The sequence below is a fragment of the Nicotiana tabacum genome, chromosome 11, assembly GCF_000715075.1.
Source record: "Nicotiana tabacum cultivar K326 chromosome 11, ASM71507v2, whole genome shotgun sequence".
Taxonomy (NCBI): domain Eukaryota; kingdom Viridiplantae; phylum Streptophyta; class Magnoliopsida; order Solanales; family Solanaceae; genus Nicotiana; species Nicotiana tabacum.
The window spans coordinates 103210605-103234038 of NC_134090.1; the positions used below are offsets into that span (position 1 = coordinate 103210605).

At 41.5% G+C, this 23434-nt stretch overlaps 1 protein-coding gene across 1 annotated transcript; it reads right to left on the reverse strand.

The window, feature by feature from the left end:
* Window positions 1-16464: 16464 nt before the first annotated feature.
* Window positions 16465-17394, reverse strand: LOC142165959 (uncharacterized). Its single transcript, XM_075224352.1, has 2 exons — window positions 17160-17394; window positions 16465-17024 (listed from the first exon to the last, which is right to left on the reverse strand). The coding sequence occupies exons 1-2, from the start codon at window positions 17392-17394 to the stop codon at window positions 16465-16467; spliced, it is 795 nt and encodes a 264-aa protein (XP_075080453.1).
* Window positions 17395-23434: the final 6040 nt, after the last annotated feature.

Below are 23434 nucleotides of genomic sequence, written 5' to 3' on the forward strand. Positions count from 1 at the left end.
GGTATGACTGAACCCCAGAAAGAGGCTGCCTACGTATCCTTTTGGAATCAAGTCAGACGTAGTTCAAGCTCAATCAATGTTTTTTTTTTGATTTTTTTTTTTTGAAAGGTAGCCAAAGGAATGTAACCGACTCAAAGGGCTTGTGGAGAGAGTTGATAGTGTTTGGGCAGTGGTAATAAAACCTTCATCATCTCAAACGTGCCAAGACCACTGAAGTAGAACTCAGACATAGTACCTTTTGACGGCATCCGCATTCACTGCTGTTTCAGGATCATTTCCTTCAATATCACCCAGATACAATTCTCCTCTTGGCAATATCTTCCGGATGATGTATGGGCCTTTCCAATTATGAGCAAATTTTCCTTTCGCTTCCTGGTGATGTGGCAGAATGCGCCTTAATACCAGTTGACCCACTTCAAAATTCCTGGGTCAGACTTTCTTGTTGTAAGCACGGGCCATTCTTTGTTGGTACAACTGCCCGTGACAAACCGCAGCCATTCGTTTCTCGTCAATCAAAGTCAATTGCTCCAATCGAGTCTTAACCCACTCGCTATCTTCAATTGCTTCTTCGACAATGGTTCGGAGCGAAGGAATTTCTACCTCTGCTGGTATCACGGCCTCGGTCCCATAAACCAACAAATAAGGGGTTGCCCCTACTGACGTGCGTACTGTGGTGCAATATCCCAGCAATGCAAAGGGTAATTGTTCATGCCATTGTCGGGAACTCTGGATCGTCTTCCTCAAAATCTTCTTGATGTTCTTGTTTGCTGCTTCAACAGCGCCATTGGCCTTGGGCCAATAAGGAGTGGAGTTCCTATGCGTTATTTTGAACTGTTCGCATACATCCCCCATCAAATGACTATTCAGGTTTGTCGCGTTATCTGTGATGATAGTTGCAGGAATACCGAAACGACAAATAAGATTTGAATGCACAAAATCCACCACAGCCTTCTTAGTGACTGATTTGAGAGTGACAGCTTCTACCCACTTCTTGAAGTAGTCGATAGCAACCAATATGAATCTATGTCCATTTGAGGCCTCCGGCTCGATCGGACCAATGATGTCCATGCCCCAGGCAACAAATTGCCAAGGTACGGACATGGGATGCAATTCTGTGGGAGGTGCATGAATCAAATCACCGTGTATCTGACACTGATGACACTTTCGAACGAAACTAAAACAGTCCTTTTCCATGGTCATCCAGTAATAACCTGCTCGAAGGATTTTCTTTGCCAAAACATACCCGTTCATGTGGGGCCCGCACACTCCTGCGTGTACTTCATGCATGATCCTTCCCGCTTCCTCAGCGTCAACGCATCTTAACAAATTGAGGTCCGGGGTCCTTTTATACAGTACCTCACCGCTCAAAAAGAAACCTCCTGCATGCCGCCTGATAGTCCTCTTTTGATCTCCAGTAGCATGTTCGGGGTATTCTTGTGTCTTCAAGAACCTCTTGATATCATGGTACCATGGCTGTGTACGTGATCCTGCCTCGATTACATTACAGTAACCGTCTCTTTCCCTGATTTGGATTTCCAAAGGATCGATGTGGGCGTTGCCTGGGTAGGGTAACATTGAAGCTAAGGTAGCAAGTGCATCTGCTAGTTCATTGTGACACCGCGGGATATACCTGAACTCTATTGATTTGAAACGCTTGCCGAGGTCCTCCACGTGTTGTCAGTAAGGAATAAGCTTGACATCCCGAGTTTCCCATTCACCTTGGGCTTGCCGGATAATTAGGTCAGAATCCCCCATAATCAATAAATCTTCAACATCCTGATCGATCGCCATATGCATGACCATGATGCAGGCTTCATACTCAGCTGTATTGTTCGTGCAAAAGAAACGCAGTCTAGCTGTAGCAGGATAGTGCTGACCAGATGGTGAGATCAAAATTGCCCCGATTCCTACACTTTTGGCATTTACGGCCCCATCAAAGAACATCTTCCAAACATGAGCATTTTCCAAGACTACTTCTACGGTGTTTATTTCTTCATCCGGAAAATAAGTACTCAACGGTTGGTATTCCTCATCAACCGGGTTTTCGGCCAAATGATCTGCCAATGCCTGGGCTTTCATTGTCGTGCGGGTGACATAGGCTATGTCAAATTTAGTAAGCAAGATTTGCCATTTGGCCAGTCTTCCAGTAGGCATTGGTTTCTGAAATATGTACTTCAAAGGATCCAACCTGCTTATGAGGTAAGTAGTGTGAGCTTGGAGATAATGTCTCAATTTTTGAGCAACCCACGTCAAAACACAACACGTTCTTTCCAGCAAAGTGTACTTGGCCTCGTAGCTGGTGAATTTCTTGCTCAAGTAATAGATTGCCTGCTCCTTCATTCCGGTTATGTCATGTTGCCCGAGGACGCAACCGAAAGAATTTTCCAAGACTGTCAGATACAAGAACAGGGGTCTCTCTGGCTCTGGCGGGACCAAAACTGGGGGATTTGAAAGATATTCTTTGATCTTGTCAAAAGCTTCTTGACATTCAGCCGTCCATTTGATCGCCGCATCCTTCCTTAATAGCTTGAATATGGGCTCACATGTGCTAGTCAGCTGGGCAATGAATCGGCTGATATAGTTTAACCTGCCCAATAGACTCATCACGTCTTTCTTCGTTCTTGGGGGAGGTAGATCTCTGATAGATTTTATCTTTGTTGGATCTAATTCGATACCTCTCCTGCTTACTATGAAACCCAAAAGCTTGCCCGATGGGACTCCGAAGGCGCATTTGGCTGGGTTCAGCTTCAAGTCGTACTTTCTTAGTCTCTCGAAGAATTTCCTCAAGTCTTGGATATGATTGTCCCGAGTCCTGGACTTGACTATCATGTCGTCCATATACACCTCTATCTCTTGATGCATCATGTCATGAAAAATGGCAGTCATGGCTCTCATGTAAGTTGCCCCAGCATTCTTCAGACCGAATGGCATAACCTGAAAACAGTAAGTGCCCCAAGGTATAGTGAAGGCAGTCTTCTCGGCGTCTTCTTCATCCATCAACACCTGATGATACCCAGCGTAACAATCTACGAAAGACTGTATCTCATGTTTGGCGCAATTATCAACAAGGATGTGGATGTTGGGAAATGGGAAATTGTCTTTGGGACTCGCCCTGTTCTAATCTCGATAATCCACACATACCCGAGTCTTCCCATCTTTTTTCGGCACTGGAACTACATTCGCCAACCACGTGGTGTATTGGACTACCCAAATTACTCCCGTTTTCAACTGCTTGGTGATTTCTTCTTTAATCTTGTCACTGACATCAGTTTTGAACTTTCTCTGCTTTTGTTGAACTGGAGGACAATCAGGGTGAATTGGCAATTTATGCACCACTAGATCAACACCTAATCCTGGCATGTCATCGTATGACCAAGCAAACACATCTTTAAATTCAAAAAGGAGTTGAATTATCGTGTCTCACGTTTTCTCGTCCGTGTAAATGCTTATCTTGGTCTCTCGAATTTCTTCAGGAGTTCCCAAATTAACCGGTTCAGTGTCATTCAGATTCGGCTTAGGTTTATTCTCAAAGTGTTCCAATTCTCGATTTATTTCCCTAAAAGCCTCTTCTTCGTCATATTCTGATTCTTGTTCATTATTTCACAATTAAACAGCTCGTTGTGATCTGGGCGTGAAGTCCGCAAGCATGTCATATTATTTAAAGCCGCATTATTATAACTGAAAGAAAAGATAAAGGAAAAATAACAAAAATCAGAATAAAGGAAAAATGAGAAAACACTGATTTTTATTTCTTAGGATTTGGAAGATAACAAAGTTTATATTTCAGGAATTCAAAACAAGAAACTGAAGGAAAAACATCTGAGTTACATCCTGGGTATAACTCGTGATGCAGGAAAGGTGGCAGGATAGGTCTACCCGGACTCCTGCCTAGTCGGGAATGGCGTGGCCTCCCAATTTCGAAGCTTGGCATTTGGCCCCACATATAGCATCTCAGCGGTGCTTGTGCCTTCTCCCGATTGAACCATGTGAGCTTCGTAGAGCACTCCACTCATTGCCCCACATATCTCCTCGATCTCTTCGGCCGTGAAAACTTCATCGTCTTCTTCTTCGATGTTTTTCGGTCCGACGAAAGTTTCGTATAAATCTGGCAATGGCCAAGGCAGTTTCCAACCCTCATTTTTCCTCTTCCTTGCGCACTCTTCATCTTTTGGAGTGGGTTGAAAACCTATCCCAAAAAGTTTCTTAGTGGAAGGCAAGGTGATGGGTTCCTTTATTCCTTGCAGCGCTCGTCCAAGCCCTTTCCCTGGCCTGAATCCATGTCGGATCATTTCTTTAGCCACCATGATTGAGGCGTTGGACAAGAAAGGTTGGGGGCAAGGTCTTCCTTTTTCATACTGTTCTGCTAGCACAACTTCGAAAGCCTGATAAATCGTGTGCTCGCTCTCTTCCCTTGCTTCAAGATATGGGATGGATGGGTCCCGATAAATAGACTGTTCGTCTTCTCCGTGGACCACAATTTCCCAATCTTCATATTCAAACTTCACCATTTGGTGAAGAGTGGAAGGCACAGCCCTTGCCGCATGAATCCAAGGTCTGTTGAGGAGAAAATTGTAAGACGTATCCATGTCAAGCACCTGGAAAGTTATTTCAAACTCCACTGGTCCTATAGTTAACACCAAGTCTATTTCCCCGAGGGTGTCCCTCTTGACGCCATCAAAAGCCCTTACGCAGACATTATTGGGGCGGATTCTTCCGGTCCCAATTTCCATTCTCTTCAGTGTGGAGAGCGGACAAATGTCAACACCTGAACCTCCATCCAACATTACCTACTTGACGTAGTAGTCTTCGCATTTAACTGTCAGATGTAAGGCTTTGTTGTGAGCTGCTCCCTCTGGAGGTAAGTCGTTCTTGTTGAAAGAGACCTGGTTAACGGCGAAGAACCTCTCTGTCATTCATTCCAGTTGTTCGACTGAGGTTTCAACTGGTATGTATGCTTCGTTCAGGGTCTTGAGCAAGATCTTTTGGTGTTTGGCCGACCTCATTAGCAGAGATAGCATGGACACTTGCTCGGGGCACTTGCGTAGTTGATCTACCACTTCGTAGTCTGGCATTTTCATCTTTTGGAAGAAAACTTCCGCTTCCTCAACGCTTACAGGTTCCTTGGGTGGGAAGCGTTTCCGTGTGGCGTCGTTTAACTCTTGAGTGTTCGAATACCTTCCCACGAAAGTACTCTCCGGAAGTTCTCCCGTGACTTCTCTGCCTTTGTACGTAACCAACGTTCTTTGATAGTTCCACGGTACTGTGGACGGGTCTGTCATTGGCTTCTGTGGTACGCGTCTGAGAACCACTGGCTCATTCAGCCGAGATGGTTGAATCGTCCCCCGGACCACATAGGCCCCTTTTGGTACGTACATTGGTTTTGCCCTTTTGACTTCGAATTTCTGCGGCTTCTCTGCTCGACCTCGTGGAACGTAAAGAACTTCATTCCTCACAGGCACCATCTTCATTGTCTTTTCCTCAACCTTCTCTTCGGGCTCAACCTTGACAGTACTGACCTTCTTTTCCCCTTTCTCTAGCTTCGGGGTGGTTTTAGGTTTTTTCCCTGCATCGACAATGGCGATTATAGCTTTTAAAGCAGGATCAAATTCTTTGTCCTCGCAAATCATTCCAATCAACGGCCCGTTATTGTGAGCGGGCAACGGATTGTTAGTCACATTTGGGACCTCCTCGTCCCTTAGTACTATCTTCCCCTGCTCTATTAAGTTCTCAACTACCCTTCTCAAAGCCCAACAATCATTTGTATCATGCCCTTCTGCTCCTGAATGATAAGCGCACCTAACACCGGCTTTGTAAGCAGGTGATGCCGGATTGTGCCTTGTCTGAGGGACTGGCTGCAGGAAACCCATATGGACTAGCTTTGGGAACAAGGTAAAATATGGTTCATCGATGGGTGTGAAAGTCCGTCTTCTAGGTGGTTCCTGAGGGCGGAAGTTATTTTGAGGGGGCTGTAGATTATAGTGGTTCCGGTAGGGAGGCTGATTTCTAGGAGGTGGAGCTTGGCCTCGATTGGCTTGTTGCGGTGGATGGACATAGGGCTGGGTATTCATGACCATGTAGGGTTGAGGAGCATAAGTCACATTTTGGTGGGGGTAGTAATGATGTGGGGTTCTTTCTGGAAAACGGGGCCTGGGATTACAATATTCCCTCGCCTCTGATGTTTCCATGGACGTTTCTTCCTTTTTCTTTCCTCTTGCCATTCCTCCGGACCCGCTTTGGACGGCTTGGGAGGTTGCCCTTATGGCCGCCTGACTTAAGATTCTACCCGTTTTCAAACTATTCTCTACCATCTCGCCGATCTTGATTGCTTCCGCAAAAGGTTTTCCCATGGCTGACATCATATTTTGGAAATAGTCTGATTCTTGAGCCTGGAGGAAAGTGGTGACCATTTCTATCTCGTCCATGGGAGGTTTTACCCTCGATTCCTGCTCGCGCCATTTAATAGCATATTCTCTGAAGCTTTCTGAAGGTTTCTTCTTCAAGTTTGACAGAGAATTTCTGTCTGGTGCAATGTCGATATTATACTGAAATTGTCTCACAAAATCTCTGGCGAGATCATCCCATATATGCCATCGAGATATGTCTTGGTCCATATACCACTCTGAAGCTATTCCTATCAGACTTTCTCCAAAGTATGCCATCAACAATTCTTCTTTGCCGCCGGCTCCCCGCAACTGGTTGCAATACTTCTTGAGATGAGCGATGGGGTCGTCGTGCCCGTCATACTTCTCAAACTTTGGTGTTTTGAAACCCACAGGTAGGTACACGTGAGGGAACATGCATAGGTCGGTATAGGAAACACTTTTTTGCCCGCTTAAACCTTGCATGTTCTTCAAACTCTGCTCGAGGCTCCTCATTCTTTTTGCCATCTCATCTTGTTTAGCAGCTTTGGGGTTTTGATCCTGCCCAGGTGCAAACTCGTATTGAGGTTGTTGAGGATGAGTGCTGGTGGTGAACCGAGTTGGTTCCAGTGAGAAGGATGGTGCTTGAAATGTGAATGAGGACGAGTCAAAATTCGGCCTGTGTGTAGCGAGTTGTGCCACGACTGGACAGGGAGGTGCAGTGAATATGTTCGTAGCTACATCTGTTGTTGACATCCGGGGATAAGAATCAGAGGGTGATCCAGCAGAGTGGGCTGAAATGGCCGGGTACCCGAATGGGGTAGTTGGATAGCTTATGGGGACGTTGGAAGTCCCACTTGTCCTGGAGAACAACTCAGGGAACCCAGGGATTACACTTGGTGGCTCTTTTCCGTTATTCCAGTCATCCAACATTTCCAACATGCGGAGCCGTAGGATTCTGTTTTCCTCAGCAGTTGTTGACTCGGGCGTCATGACGGCCGAGATTGAACTCTCATCGGAGATAGGAATTGTCGGCAAAGGAATTTCTGAAGACATCTCTATGCTTCCCTTTGATCTTGTGAAGTAAGTGTGAATACTCCCTCTCGACTTAATGACGGGTAACTGAACACTTCCTTTCGACCTCGTGAAGTATGAATGTGAGGCCAGACTTCCACCGAACCAAACCACTTTTTTTTCTAAAAACCTGGTTCACTCAGCAGCAAGGTGGTTTGTTTGAAACAAATAACAGATAGGTAATCGCACGTTGGGGCGTGATGCACTTATACAGTTAAGTGAATTTCTACATGTTTGCAACGAAGACATGCGTCATTCCGGCTCCTTTTTAGGCTTTCCTTTATTTATTATTATTATTTTATTATTATTATTTTATTATTTCCTATTATTATTGTTTTCATTATTTGCAGTTAAAAGATGTGACCGGATCCGATGAGGATTGCCTACGTATCACGATGCCGCGTGAATCAGATCATCACGTAGTTCATAACAGATGAGTGTAAAAGAAGGACACATTTTATTACTGAAACAATCTATTACAAACTAACATTTTCGAAAAAAGGAAAATAACAAGCCTTGAAATAAGTATAGACTCAACAGACTAATACACCTTGATGCAAAAGACGGACCGACTCGACCTATGAATACATTAAGGTTCCGAGAATTGGCGCCTGCGGGGCATCGTTCGGCCTTGCCGCGGTCTTAGGTGTGAGGTCCCTTTCAAGTTGTTCCAGCTCATGTATGGTCTGCCTGACATAAATCATCACTACCGAGAGAACGGTAATGCTGGTCATGTTTTCACATCGTAGACACCTTCTGATGATGGCATGGGCAATGGTCTTAATCTTATCCCTAGTTTTCCTTCTTTCTTTGAGTAGGTGCTCTATTTGATCCTTACGGGCTGTCATAACCCGAGAATCCTGGAGGCATTAATTTTGCCACTGCTGAATTTCTACTTCCATCTGGGCTAAAAGCTTGCGGCAATGTCTATTTTCAACTCCAAGGGTTCGGGTTTGCTCAAACGCTCTGTCCACCTTTTCCTTCAGATTGGCAATGGTTCGCTCGTGATCCCTTTCCAACTGCCGCAGGTGCCGGTTACACTTTTCTGTCCTTCTTGCCCAGTGTGCTTCGAGCCCTGTTATGGTATTTTTTGACTCACTCCGGCACTCCCCAATTTCCATCCTTAAATCTTTTATCAATCGTTTCATCCGACCGGCTCCTTTGCTGGTTATCAGCATCTACCCTCATCTGTTTGATCTGGGCCCTGAGCATCTCGTTTTCCTGAGTCAACCTGTTCTTTTCTCCCAGATTGGTAGCAACTTGCACGTTGTGCTCATATTTCAGACCTTCAACTTGTTGCTTCAATTTGCTGATTTCGGCTCGATAGCCTCTTTCTTTTGCTAACCAATCCCACTGCTTTTGCGACGACTCGGCGAAATTCAGGATGTGAGGTCTTTTAGCCGGCCTTTTGTGTTCAAGTTCTCTTATGTACCATGCAAGGTAACCTGGCGCCATTTCACTTTTGGCCCGATCCTACACACAAGTATATGCTTTCAAATATTGACATTCATTCCAGATCTGGCGGATTTTTGCTTCAGGAAATTGTCCGTCAAGGCTTATCTCAATTGTTTGAGCACTAAGATCTTCCTCGTGTGGTACTATCTGGTATCTTCCGAGTTGTCTCAAGACTCGACAGGGCGCGTAAGGTTGAATGCTCTTAATTCCCATCAGTAGGAAATGAGTTCTAGTTGCTGGCATATACATGACCTCATCAACAGGCAACCATCCCAGTGTCCACTGTATTTGGCTGGCAGTGAGAGTCTGAAAGAATGAAGTCCATGCCATAACTCCTTTGGGCAGACTGGCCTCCTTGGTTCTCGTGTAAAACTCTTCTATGCAAGTTTTCTTCGAGGAACCATGGCTCAAAAGCTTGGAACGATGGCAGAGATGTTCAGTCATCCATATTTGTAGCAGCAAGTTACACCCTTCGAAGAAATTCCCCCCGGCTTTGCAGGCTGTGAGAGCTCGAAAGATATCGGATACCACCATAGGCGCGAGAGTACTGTCATTCTAAGTGAGCAAAGTACTGACGACCCCGGATATTTTTAGATCAATATTTCCATCTTTCCTCGGAAATAACAGAAGGCCCAAAAATGTTATCATGAAAGCCACTCGTCTGTGCTCATCCCACTTCTGACGACTACCTTTACTGCATAGCTTGTTAATCGGATTGTTGAATCCTCCTACATGACCATACATGTCGTATATGAAGCATGGATTACAAAAACCGGTGGCCAAATCTGGGTTATGGACCGTCCTGGGTATTTTTAGTGAGTCTAGAAATCGATGCACCGTGACAGCTCTTGGGGCAACCAGGTATTTTTGCCTTAATGGAAGTTCAGCATTTCCGATGTACCCAGCCATTTCCTCCAGAGTCGGGGTGAGTTCAAAATCGGAGAAGTGGAAAACATTGTGTGCTGGGTCCCAGTAGGTGACCAAAGCTCTTATGATATCTCCCCGAGGCTGGATTTCCAATAAACCCGTGAGATCTTTCAGATATTTCTTGACCTCATCTTGCCCTTCAGCACCTAGATCATTCCACCATAGCCGTAACTTGACAGGGATTTTAGTCATTATCGAAAAGTGTTCATTTTGCATTGTGCTCATCCTGCACATTTATTACGGTGACTTTAAGCAAAAATGATTTGACTCAAAAATATTTTGACTATATTTTTTTAAAAAGAAGATCCGATTTTTGAACACGGCCTTTCAGCACTTCGGGGATGAAGATTTTAAGGCTGTGAGGGTCAACCGATCAAAACTCTAAAAGATGATCGAAGGTGGCCGTTTATGCAAAATCAGCCTTCCGCCGTTCCTTTCGGGAACATTTGGCTATTTTTGACAAAAACAATCACTTGATTTATTTATGACTCTTTTTTAGTAATGAACCAACATGGGGAACACGGCCTCGCAGAGCCTCGGGGACGAGGATCTTACGGTCGTTGGGCAATTTGGTCAGAAGAATGAAAATGACCAAAAATGGCCGTTTGTGCAAAGTCAGCCTTCCGGCGTCCCTCTCGGGAACATTTGGCTATTCTCGACAAGACGGCATCACCCGACTCATAAATTAAAATTCTGACATTTTGGCTAATTTTGAAAAGAGAAGGGGAGGTTGGACCCGATGAGGGTTGCCTACGTATCTCATACCATGTGAGAATCAAACCGGCGTAGTTCGGGCCGATCAGGAATAGGGAAATAAACTAAACCCATTTTTGAATACAATCTTTTAAAGAAAAGGAGAAAAATATTTTTTTTCTGGATTTTTATATTTTTTTTTTTTGAAAAGAGATGAAGACTAAAGAAATATTTTTTTCTTTGAACTTTTTTTTCTACTTTTTTTTTTTGAAATTTCGAAAAATCTTTTAAGGAAGTATTTGGACTATTAGTCTGAATTTAATGAGAGAGGTACTACAAAGAAAAATATTTGTTTTGAATTTTGAATTTTCCCTTTTTTTTACTTTTAAATAAATACCTTTTTTTTTTATTTTGAAAGTGATTAAAAGGAAATTTCTTTTTTTTATATATATATTTTTTAAATAAATCAAACTAAAAGACAAATTTTGTTTTCATTTTTTTTTCCTTCTTTTTTAAGAAAATTTCGGCGAGGTTTTGACACTACTTGGACATTGGTTTTATTTTTTCCAAAAATAAGTAATTATCTCCCTACGCTGCTATTTATTTTAAAAGTTTTTTTTTTTAGAAACCGGTCAGCATGCAGAACTGAAGCAAATAAATGCGCAAAACAAACGGGATGCAGCAGGATGGTCTTTTCATTTCAGGTTGCCTGTCCTAGACGGACCCAACCCCTGTGTTGAGTCCCCTATGTCAAATGCAACATGATGCAAATAAACGTTCCTACTAGGGATCCGGCATGAGGTTTTGTTATGCTAGGTTTATAACCTGGGTATATGTTCTAGACTGTGTACTCGAGCGGACAACTCGAGTCGAGGAGGGGGCTACGTACCGGGGACCCGCGAGATCGTCCGGCTTTGTAACTTGTCCGGCCTCTTTCTTATTTCAGGTATTGACACTAACAGAATAGGGAGTCTTGACCAGCGAGCTTCTCCCCAGAGATAGGAAGAGAAGGGTTTTGGCATAGTTTATATACAATTCAGATAATATCAAAGCGGTAAAAGACAACATTTAGCATGTTATGCCAAAACATGTAATAAAGATCAGATAGTAAAGCCAAATATAACAATTATTCTAAGCTCGAATTCGTGAACCCTGAACCAGAGGTTCTGGGTTGAGTCCCCAGCGGAGTCGCCAGAGCTGTCACACCTCCTTTTTGCGCGCCTACCCCGAAGGATAAATGCGCGAGGGAGTTTTTCCAATTTAAGTGACAATATTCGAAATGAGATTATTTATTTAATTCAGAGTCGCCACTTGGGAAAGGTTTGGCTTTTGGTGTCCCAAGTCACCGGTTTATCTTGAATCCCAATTCGAGGAAAATATTCGACTTTCCGAATGAAGTCTGCGAACCAGAAATTCTAAGTAAGGAATTCTGTTGACCCGAGGGAAGGTGTTAGGCACCCCCGAATCCCGTGGTTCTAGCACGGTCGCTTAAATTGTTATAATGGCTAAATATCTGATTTTAATACATGTTATGACTTATGTGCTTTCATTAAGTTTAAACCGCTTTTATTTTTATTTTTTTATGGAATTGCAACGTCGTGGAAATGTATCTTGAACCACGTCACAATCAATGCACCCGTGGTTGTTAATACATTCCGACTCCGTTGAGATTTGAATTTGGGTCACATAAATGCGCACCCTAATTTAGGAAAATAACATTATTAAAAACGTGCCTAAAGAGACTAACACGTTATTATCTTTGAGGAAGGCCGTGAAATTCGCTTAAACGGCCCATCCCAAATTCTAAGTATTTTTAATATATGCATTTATGAGGGCCCCGCAGTTTGTGCATTTCATTTGGCGAGGCTCGTCTCATTTTACGAAAGGATAAACCTACAATGACTACATCTTTATTATGCTCGTCTCTAAGGAATGGAAAAAAGAAAATACATACTAAATTGAATTGCATGCTTGGCCAACTACGGATTCTTGTTAATTATCTGATTAATTGTTTATGAGGCGGGAATTGTTTCGTGCCTTATTTCATGGGTGAACATGCTGTTAATTTGCTAAAGGAGATTACATACAAGATTAATAAAATTGCTAAACTTACACTAAATGTTCTTCAAGTTCGAATTTAAACTAACTTATTTGAACTAGATTAATGGAATCAACTACTAGAAACTGCTACTTATGGGATTCGAACGTGGTCCTATAAACTGCCTAACGGGAACCGATAAAGTTAAAACTCAAAAGATTAAAACTACATTGTATTCGGCAAGTTTAAAGCATTCTACCTTATACATACAATATATAGCTGAAAGGAAATCTAGTTATCAATATGCCAACTACTCGTGCATTCCACAAATTGCATGATTATATCATTCGTACAACCAAACAACTGTAAATCACAATACTTAAATAGACTAAGCTTCAGTTAAGTACGAAAACTACCTACTGTATTATGCTATTGAGTTACAACCTAGCAAGTTACACAAATCTAACAACATTTAACAAAAGCTGTAATTACTGCAGCAAATGATTAAACTTCTTCGCATCTTTCATTTCATGCTTTCACTGTTACAACAATGTGAAATTCTAGTGTGTACCTGGATGTTGAAACGCAAAGAAGAAGAAGGTAGAGAAGTCAGCAGCAGTAACGAAGAATAGCAGCAACAACAACAAACACAGCAGCAGTAGCACCCCCAGGCAGAATAAACCAGCAGTAACTCAATGAAACAGTACCCAATATCCAGGTAAAAGACTCAAAAAGGCTCAGTTGAGACCCAGGAAATTCCAATGTTAATCAACAGGTAATAGGTGAATCCGACACAATAATAGAACACAGTTTCTGATTTTCACACACTCTTTTCAACTATATCTGTTTTCTTTTCTCTCCTTTTTTTCTCTAACCCTTAATGTCTCATTTCTTTTATCTCTCTTTAAACTCTTCCCGTCTTCTTTCAGAACTCTCCCTTCTCTATCTTTTCTGGTCTCTTTTCTCTCTTTTCTCTGAACTCCTCTATCTCCCTAAAACTACTGGAAACCTCCTCTTTTATATCCTAGAATCAACCTATCCACCAGCCTGTTAAACAATTCAAACTCCCCCCATCTTCTCCTCCTGTTTTTCCACTCACAGACTAAAAGAAAAGCCCTCCCCATCAGATTCCCCTGACAGACCCCCTTTTTATTGTTAAAGTGGTCTATCCTTTATTAAATTAAGCAAGTATGGCAGCCTGAATATGCCCTGACAGCACATGCTGTCCATTCTACTCTAACTCATTAGCAACTGACAAAACACATGCTGCCCAAGGTCAAAAGTGAGTATACATGTCATTAAATTAAACTACAATCTGAAACCTATGCTAACACTAACAGCTATAACCAATCCTTAAGTGATTTCTGATTCAAATAAACAGGCTAAGCATAGTGCAATCAATTCTCAGAAGCCTCAGTAAGCAAATCAACCATATGAGTCAGATAAATACCATTCCAAACTGAAACTAATCGACGACATGTATCGAATCGACTGTGTGAATTACAATACGCACAAATCAATAGCAGATAACCAAACTTGAACAAACACAGATTATGATTTCATGTTGACATGCACAGGGATTTGTGGAAAACATAACTGATTGACGGAACTTATTCGACTCGATTACACAAACTGTAATTATGCATAATAAACACACATAAACCAATTCGACCAAATAAAGATCAGGGTGAGATGGATGGAATAGTTGACACAATAACAGATCAAACTTACACTCAACATACGAACAAATAACAAAACCAAACAAACATGGAAACAATAAAGAAAAGAAGGAGAAATACCTTAAAGGGTTAAAAATCAGACTGCCCTGTCCCGGATTTGGAATCGAACCTCTTTTGGGGTTGAACGGACTTTAATCGAAGTGTTCTCAACTGAGAATACTTCGATTAAAGTCTATTAGACCTCAACCTTCTTGTTTAAACGGACAAAAAACTCGGATTTTGGATTTCTAGGGTTCTTAGGGCAGATTTGGGATTCAGGTTTTTCTGGTTAGATTCGGACCAAACCAAGCCTGGTTTGGTCACGAGGGAGGTTAGGGGAGTGCCTGGCATGTATTTGGGGGAGTTTGGCATGGGTTGGGGTCCGGCTCGAATCTTCAAATGAAGATTCGAGACGGTGGGGGAAGATTCGAGACCTACGGTTAGTAGATCTGTGTTCAGGGGGTCGAGGTGGCCTAGGGGTATTAGTCTGGGGGTCACCGGCATTGTTTCCGCCGGGTTTACGGTGAGGGGAAAGGGGGGCGGCGCTAGGGTTTCGTGGGGTTTGGGTCTGGTGAGGGAGACGACCTAAGGAAAAGGGGGGTCTGGCTTAGGAGGCGTGGGGGTAAGATTTGGGGTTTATATACGTAGTGGGTGGTTAGATCCTGGCCGTTGGATGAAGTAAGATTGAGGGCTAGGATCTTTCAACTAATGGGGAACGGTGTCGTTCCAACTAAAAGGGGGTTGGGTTGGTCCGGGGTTGAACGGGTCGGGTTTAAACGTGGGTATGGAGATGTGATCTTGGCCGTTGATCATTCTGAGATCAACGGCCCAGATCAAGCATGATTAAAACGACGTCGTTTGGATGCCCCTGAGGCCAACTAATCTGGACCGGGCAAAGCAGCGTTTTTTTTTTGGCCTGATTTTGGGTCCAATTTAATGGCCCAATTCCGATTTCAACTCATTTCTTTTTCCTTCTTTTAATTTTTGATTTAAATAAAATTCCTAACTAAATTGTAAAATCAAAATAAAACCATACAAATATTAATTAATACTCAAACAACAATTATCCCTCACATTAAACATTAAAATAAATCACTTAATGAAAATAGAATAAAAGATGCATATTTTTTATGATTTTTCCTTTTAAAACCAAATTATAGTTTGATTAATTCCTAATAGTAGAATGACATCCTAAACTCACATGCGACATATATTTTTGTATTTTGTTCGACAAAACTAAACAATCACAAACAAAACTACAAATAACTGCCAAAAGTGCCACGTAAAAATCCAAAAATTGTACAACAAAATCATTTTTATTTTTTTGATTTCTTTTGGAGTAATTGTCGCGTAAACAAAAATCACGTGCTCATAGGTGGCCCTCCCAAATTTCAACGAAGTAGAGGGAATTATAGTTTACTACTCTGTATACACAATAACCACACAATTTTCGATCAATGTGGACTACCATAAAAATTTCTTAAGAAACAACATGGGGGAAAATTTGAGGATTAGGTCACTTAGGAGATGGGATGTACATTGTTAACTACCAATTAAAATACAAAAAGAAGAAGAACATACCTGTAGAGTTTAGGATGAGAGCAAGAGAAAACTTGAAAACATTTGAGAGAAGAGAAGAAGAAGTCGCAGCAAAAACAGAAGTTGGAAGACAGGTGCTTTGGTTTTTATGTGTGTTTTAACTAACGATGGGGGGTGGGCATGGGTTAGTAAATAGGTTATAATGTTAGTGTATATGGGTATATGGGTTGGGTTATATGGTTATGGGTTATTTATCTAATTAAACAAAGAAAAAAATTAATTACTTGGCCATCCCTCAGCCCAACGCTCTGCATTATGCCTAGCGCTGGGGGTCTTGAACATACTACCTTCAGCGCCCCAGGCCAGCGCCTCCGCATTGGGGGTCTTGAACATACTACCTTCAGCGCCCTAGGTAGCATGAGGCGTTGGCCTCGACGCTATTTTCGAGATTTTTTTTATAACATTTCAATTCCCCGAGCCTTTTATATACCCAATTTACATGTCCTAAACTATTTTACCTATAATTTCTATGCCTACAAAGAAAATGTAAAATCAATTCTACTCTAACTAAAAAAATTAAGAAGCGTATGAAAGCAATAAAAATTGAGTTGTCTCCCAACAAGCGCCAGATTTAACGTCGCAGCAACATGCCGGGCCTCGCTTACTCATCAGCGAGTACAATTTTGGTCTTCTCACGATCAATTATTCCTCCCCAATAGTGCTTTACCCTGTGTCCATTCACTAAAAAATTTCTTTCACCATTTAACGCGTGTGGCTCAACAGCACCATAAAAAGTGACTCTTACCACCTCAAAAGGGCTTGACCATCTCGACTTTAACTTCCCAGGAAACAACTTGAGCCTAGAATTGAACAATAATACCTGTTGTCCTGGCTCGAAGTGACATGGCTTGATACGCTTGTCATGCCATCTTTTAGTCTTCTCTTTATATAGCTTAACATTTTCATAAGAGTGCAACCTGAATTCATCCAATTCATTCAATTGTAAGAGTCTTTTCTCACTTGTGGCTTCAAGGTCCATATTCAACTTTTTAATGGCCCAGTATGCTTTGTGTTCAAGTTTAACAGGCAAGTGACATGCCTTTCCAAAAATAAGCTTATAAGGCGATTCCCCAATTAGTGTTTTGTATGTAGTTCTATATGCCCACAAGGCATCATCTAACTTTGCAGCCCAATCCTTCCTATTCACACTCACCGTCTTCTCTAAAATTTATTTTATTTCTCTATTCGACACCTCAGCTTGCCCACTCATTTGAGGATGATATGTTGTCGCAAATCTATGGCGGACTCCATATTTAGCTGGAAGGTTATTCAACAACCAATTTCAAAAGTGTGTACCTTCATCATTTATCAAAGCACGTGGAGTCTCAAACCTCGAAAATATGTTTTTCTTCACAAACGCAGCTATCACCATGGCATCATTTGTTGGTAATGCAATCGCCTCTACCCATTTTGACATGTAGTCAACTGCTGGCAAAATGTATCTGCTTCCTCTGGACGATGGGAATGGTCCCATAAAATTTATCCCCCACACATCAAAAATCTCAACCTCCAGGATGTTATTCAAAGGCATCTCATGCCTCCTACCTCCTAGTGATTATTCCTATTCTCTAACACTGGTCACACTTCTTAACAAATGAATGGGCTTCCTTGAAAAAAGTTGGACAAAAGAAACCGGATTGTAATACCTTTGCAGCTGCTCTATCTCCTCCATGGTGGCCCCCATAAGGCGATGCATGACAATTATACAACACTAATTCTACCTCCTTTTCTGGAATGTATCTCCTCATCAATTGATCAGCACATTGCTTGTACAAATATGGCTCATCCTAATAGTAGAAGTTCACATCATATAGAAACCTCTTTTTAGCTTCAGATTCAATTTCAGGAGGAAGTACCCCACTCACAAGATAATTTACAAAGTTTGCGTACCATAGGGAAGGGCCTTAGATAATAGCAAAAAGCTGCTCATCAGGAAATACTTCTTTAATTTGGCCACCCTCCTCCACGTAGTCGTGATTTTCCAGCCTTGATAGATGGTCAGCTACTTGGTTCTTTGTGCCCTTTCGATCTCGTATTGCTACATAAAATTCCTGCAACAACAAAATCCAGCGCATCAATATAGCCTTAGATTCTTTTTTTATAAATAAATACTTGATTGCTTTATGATCGGTATGGACTATGACTTTTGTTCCCACCAAATATGCCCAAAATTTCTTAAAGGCCCACACAACAACTAACAACTCCTTTTCAGCAGTGATGTAATTTAGTTGTGCATCATTAAGAGTCTTACTCGCATAGTAGATGGAATGAAACACCTTGTCTTTCCTCTGGGCTAGCACTGCTCCAATAGCATAGTCACTCGCATCACACATAAGTTGAAATGGTAAAGACCAATCTGGTGCCACAATAATGGGAGCAGCCACCAACTTCTTTTTGAGTTCTTCAAATGTCTTGAGGCAAGCATCATCAAAATTGAAAGTTACATTTTTTTCAAGCAACCTGCACAAAGGAGTAACAATTTTAGAAAATCCATAATAAAGCGCCGATAGAATCCCGCATGTCCCAAGAAACTCCGGACACCCTTCATAGAAATAGGTGGAGGTAATTTCAACCGCCTCCACCTTCGCCTTATCAACTTCAATACCGCTCCTAGACACTCTTTGACCCAACACGATGCCTTCATGTACTATAAAATGGCACTTTTCCCAATTCAATACCAGCTTTGTTTCTTCACAACGGATCAGCACCTTGCTCAAATACTTCAAACAATCATCATAAGAAGACCCAAAGACTGACAAAATCATCCATAAAAACTTACATAATTTTTTCCACCATATCAGTGAAAATAGCCATAATGCATCTCTGGAAGGTAGCTAGTGCATTATAAAGACCAAACGGCATTCGCTTGAAGGCGAAAATGCCATAGGGACAAGTAAAAGTAGTCTTCTCCTGATCTTCTAGGCATATGACAATCTGATTATATCTTGAATAACCATCAAGGAAGCAATAATATTCATGCCCCACTAATTTGTCTAATATTTGGTCAATGAATGGAAGTGGAAAGTGGTCCTTGCGGGTTGCTTTGTTGAGCCTTCTATAATCAATGTAGACTCTCCACCCCGTCATAGTGAGAGTAGGAATTAGCTCATTTTTCTCATTACCAATCATAGTCATTCCCCCTTTTTGGGCACACATTGAACTGGGCTTACCCAGTTGCTGTCAGAAATAGGAAAGATAATACCTTTATCGAGCAACTTGATTACCTCCTTCTTCATGACCTCCTTCATAATGGGATTTAACCTCCTTTGCTACTGAACACTAGGGCGGTGTCCATCTTTCAAGAAGATTTTATGCATGCAAAATGATGGACTGATTCCCTTGATGTCAACAATTGTCCATCCAATAGCCTTTTTATGATCGCAAAGTACTCTGAGCAATTTTTCTTCTTGTATATTAGTCAAGCTAGATAAGATAATCACGGGCAATATCTCAGAGTTCCCTAAATAATCATAGCGTAGATGTGCTGGTAGGGGCTTAAGTTCTAGCTTCGGAGCTTCTTCAATAGATGGTTTAGGAGGGGTCAGAGTGACAGGCCCGTCCAACTCCTCAAATTTTCCAAACCCATGGACATAACTGCATGACATATCAAGTACTTGCTCAAGTTCTCCCATCATTTCATCTTCACTATCTTCTTCATCCCTAATCAAAGCTCGTTCAAGAGGATCTATAGGGCTCATATAAGGCACTAAGGATGTAGCATCACTTTCCACCATAGAAATCATGGATAGCTCTTCATAGTGGGATGGCAATCTGAGTGCTTTATATACATTGAATACCTCCACTCGATCACCTACTCTTATCGTCATCTTTCCTTCGCAAACATTAATAATAGCTCGGACTGTGGCTAAGAATGGACGCCCCAAAATAAATGGGACTTCCTAATCAGTCTTGTAGTCCAAGATAATGAAATCGGCAGGGAATATGAAAGAACCCACTTGAACTAACACATCTTCAATCACTCTTTCAGGATGAGCAAGGGAGCCGTTAGCCAACTATAAGATTACTGTTGTTGGGCGTGGTTCACCCAACCCTAACTGTCTTAACACATATAGCGGCATCAAATTGATGCTCGCTCTAAGATCACATAAAGCTCGCCTGACTGCATACTTACCAATCGAGATTTGGATAGTGAAACTACCTGGATATTTCAATTTCTGAGGTAGCTTGCTTTGAATTCTTGAGCTACATTCCTCAGTGAGTGCCACAGTTTCGAACTCGGTCAGCCTCCTTTTATTTTCCACTATGTACTTGATGTATTTTACATATTTGGGCACTTCTTGCAAGATGTCTACCAATGGAATATTAATTTGCACCTCCTTCAACATATCAAGAAACTTTTTATAAGTGACATTATCCTTCACTTTCTGCAATCTTGAGGGAACGGAGGTAGTGGCCTCACAACCAATGGTGGGGGTTTCTCAGCCACTGCTTCTTCAGCTGGCTTCTCTAACTCCTTTGATTTTTTTGATTTTGATTCTATAGTGTCTGGCCTCTTATTAAAAGTCACACGTTTTCTCTTTTTCGATTGGACTTTTTCTAATTGTCTCACATTCCTCAATGACACAACATTAATGGATGCCTTAGGATTAGCTTCAGTGTCACTTGGAAGAGCTCCAACTAGTCTAGTATTTTGGGCACTAGCAAGTTGTCCTACTTGGCGCTCCAAATTTCTCATTGCTGTGGCTTGGGCTTGCTGATCAACCATTAATTTCTTCATCGTTTCCTCAAGGTGACTTGTTGAGTTTGCTTGTTGTTCAGCCTGAGGTGGTCTATATTGTTGTTGAGGTGCTTGTGGTCGGTATTGATTTTGAGCACCTTGATTTCCATCCCAAGAGAAGTTTGGGTGGTTCCTCCAGTTGAGATTGTAAGTGTTCCCATATTGGTTTGTGTAGCCCCTATTTGCATTACCTACAAAGCAGACAGACTTTGGATTAACTGGGCATAATTGTTGCACTGGTTGATCTTGTTACTTGTTAATAAATATGGTCATATGATTGACTTGGTTGGTCAGTGTAGAAATCTGCGCTGATAATACCGAGATGACATCTAACTCGAGAACACCTGCAAATTTTTGCACCGTGTGTCTGCCCATTTTTCCTTGCCAATCCGGATTGCTTTTGAAGAATTTGTTCAATAATGCATATATCTCATCAAATCTTTTCTCCAACACTTGACCTCCAGCTGCAGCATCTACCACAATTTTTGTTTCATGATGGAGCCCTTCTATGAAAGTGTAAGCTAACACTTCGTTTGTCTGATTGAGATAAGGATAATCTCTGAGTAGCCCCTTGAACCTCTCCCAAGTTGAGTATAGAGACTCCCCTGCCTTATGTTTGAAGGCGACTATCTCACTTCTGATCTTTGCAGTTTTGCCTGAAGGGAAGAACTTTGCCAGAAATTTCCTTGCCAGATCATTCCATGATGTAATAGTATTAGTTGGTTCTGCCTTTAGCCATCGCTTTGCTTCGCCCAACAGAGAGAATGGAAAAATTGTGAGCCTTACATAGTCTCGAGTGACCCCGTTTGTGATATAAGTATCACTAATTTCCAAGAAGTTCAGGATATGTTGTTGTGGATCCTCGTGTGGAAGACCCATAAACTGCCCATTCGCATGAAGTAGATGGATCATGCTCTGTTTCAGCTCAAAGTGCCCAGTGATCCTGGGCTTCACAATGCTGGAGGTGACATTAGCAATACTGGGCATTGCCACCTCCTGAACAGTCATATGTTTCTCTGCCATGTTCACAAGAAATTGAACTAGTGCCTGAATATTATTCGTGTCCCTTGCTTCCCTCAACCTCATATGAAATGTTCTCTCAAGTTCAGGGTTAAAGCCTAGAAGTCGGTCCTGGCTTCTGACCTTGCGCATTCAATCAAAGTTCATCAGATCAGAGCAACAATCATGTATCATTAGACTTGACGAAATAAATAATTAAAGCAAAATCTAGAAAGTAGTCAATATTCAAGTCCCCGACAACGACGCCAAAAACTTGTTGCTCCTAAATGCACACGCAAGTATACATGATCGTACAAGTAATAAAATGATAAGTCAAGTGTCGAACCCATAGAGACTTGTATCAACTTCCCACTAAAATCACCAAGATGGTTATTCAGTCAAGCCAAAATCAAGTTCAAGAATGTGATTATACTAAACTATAATTCTAAGTACTAACTAAATTATCAAGCAGTAAAATGGTTGTTGTGTATTCCGTAGAGACAGATATTCCAGGGTTGTGATCGATTCACCAATTATATTGTGTTCTAGTTAACTCTCCCTTTCATACAATTCACTCATGGTTGCTAATTAATCAATAGCTGCTCTCATAGCCTTCTCCCGAAGTACTACTCGCCTATTCAAAATAGATTAACGTCTATATTCCGATGAAATCAATCTATTGAGAACGCATTAAGATTATGATATTTAATTAAGCACGGTGACTAGATATATTCCTATCCTAACCACAAATTCGCCCCCTAAGAATTAAGATCGTGCTCTCTTCAATTCTTCTCTAATCTAAACATGGCTTTTCCAAGCATAGCATAGATAGTAAATAGAACCTAACTGTTGGCCTATTAATTAAGCAATTAATCACAGTATTGAAGAAATAAACATATATTAGTGAATTATAATCAAGGTTAAGTCAACGTTAAACAACAATATTCATGGCTGAATCACAACCTCAGAACTATGGATTTTTAGCAACTCATGATTATAGCAAACAATTTCATAAGTATTGGATAATTGAAAATACTATGAAAAGATGAAGAAATCTGAGATGTTCTTCTCTCCCGAATGTTTCTCGTATGTAAATTCTCTTCAGAGTGGCGCCTCCCTTCTAAAAGCTTAGTCTTGCTTTTATACGTGTTGGGTAGGTCTAGGACCGAAATAACCTTGTCCCGTGCAAAATTAGACATGATTCATGCCACCAGCACCCAGCCCAGCTCTAGGCGCTATTAATTGGAGCATACTGCCTTTGGCGCCACAGGTAGCGTGGGGCGCTACTTGTGGCGCTGAAAATGCCGTTTTTTGCTTTTAAGTCCGTTTTGGATCTAATCTCGTACCTTTCGTCCCCAATTGCTCCCGGATCATTCCTACACATAAAACACCTCAGATTAATATAAATCAACACATTTTACATCCTAAATTCACGAAATAAAAAGTAAAACATAAGACGATATGCATATAAAATGTATATACTTTGAGCTAAACATCAATGTCAATCTAAAACTGGCACAAAACTAATTTTAGTAGCTCAACCGCCAAACAAATAGATATTCAATAATAAAATCTGAAATCTGCATAGAAGACCTCAAATAAACACAAAAAAGAGTGCGAGAAAGAACATGTGGGGGAGAACCCAGTAAGTGTGCCAATTCAAATGTGCTCGAAACTGTTGCAAAGGTCATTAATAATAGGAAAATGCTTTGCTAAAACTCAGGTTAACATGAAAGGAATCATGGATGAAATGAGCTAGAGTCAATACTGTAAACACTGGTGTTGAGGCCCGGTATTGTAAAACTTGGTGTTGCTATTTTCATTAACTTTATTT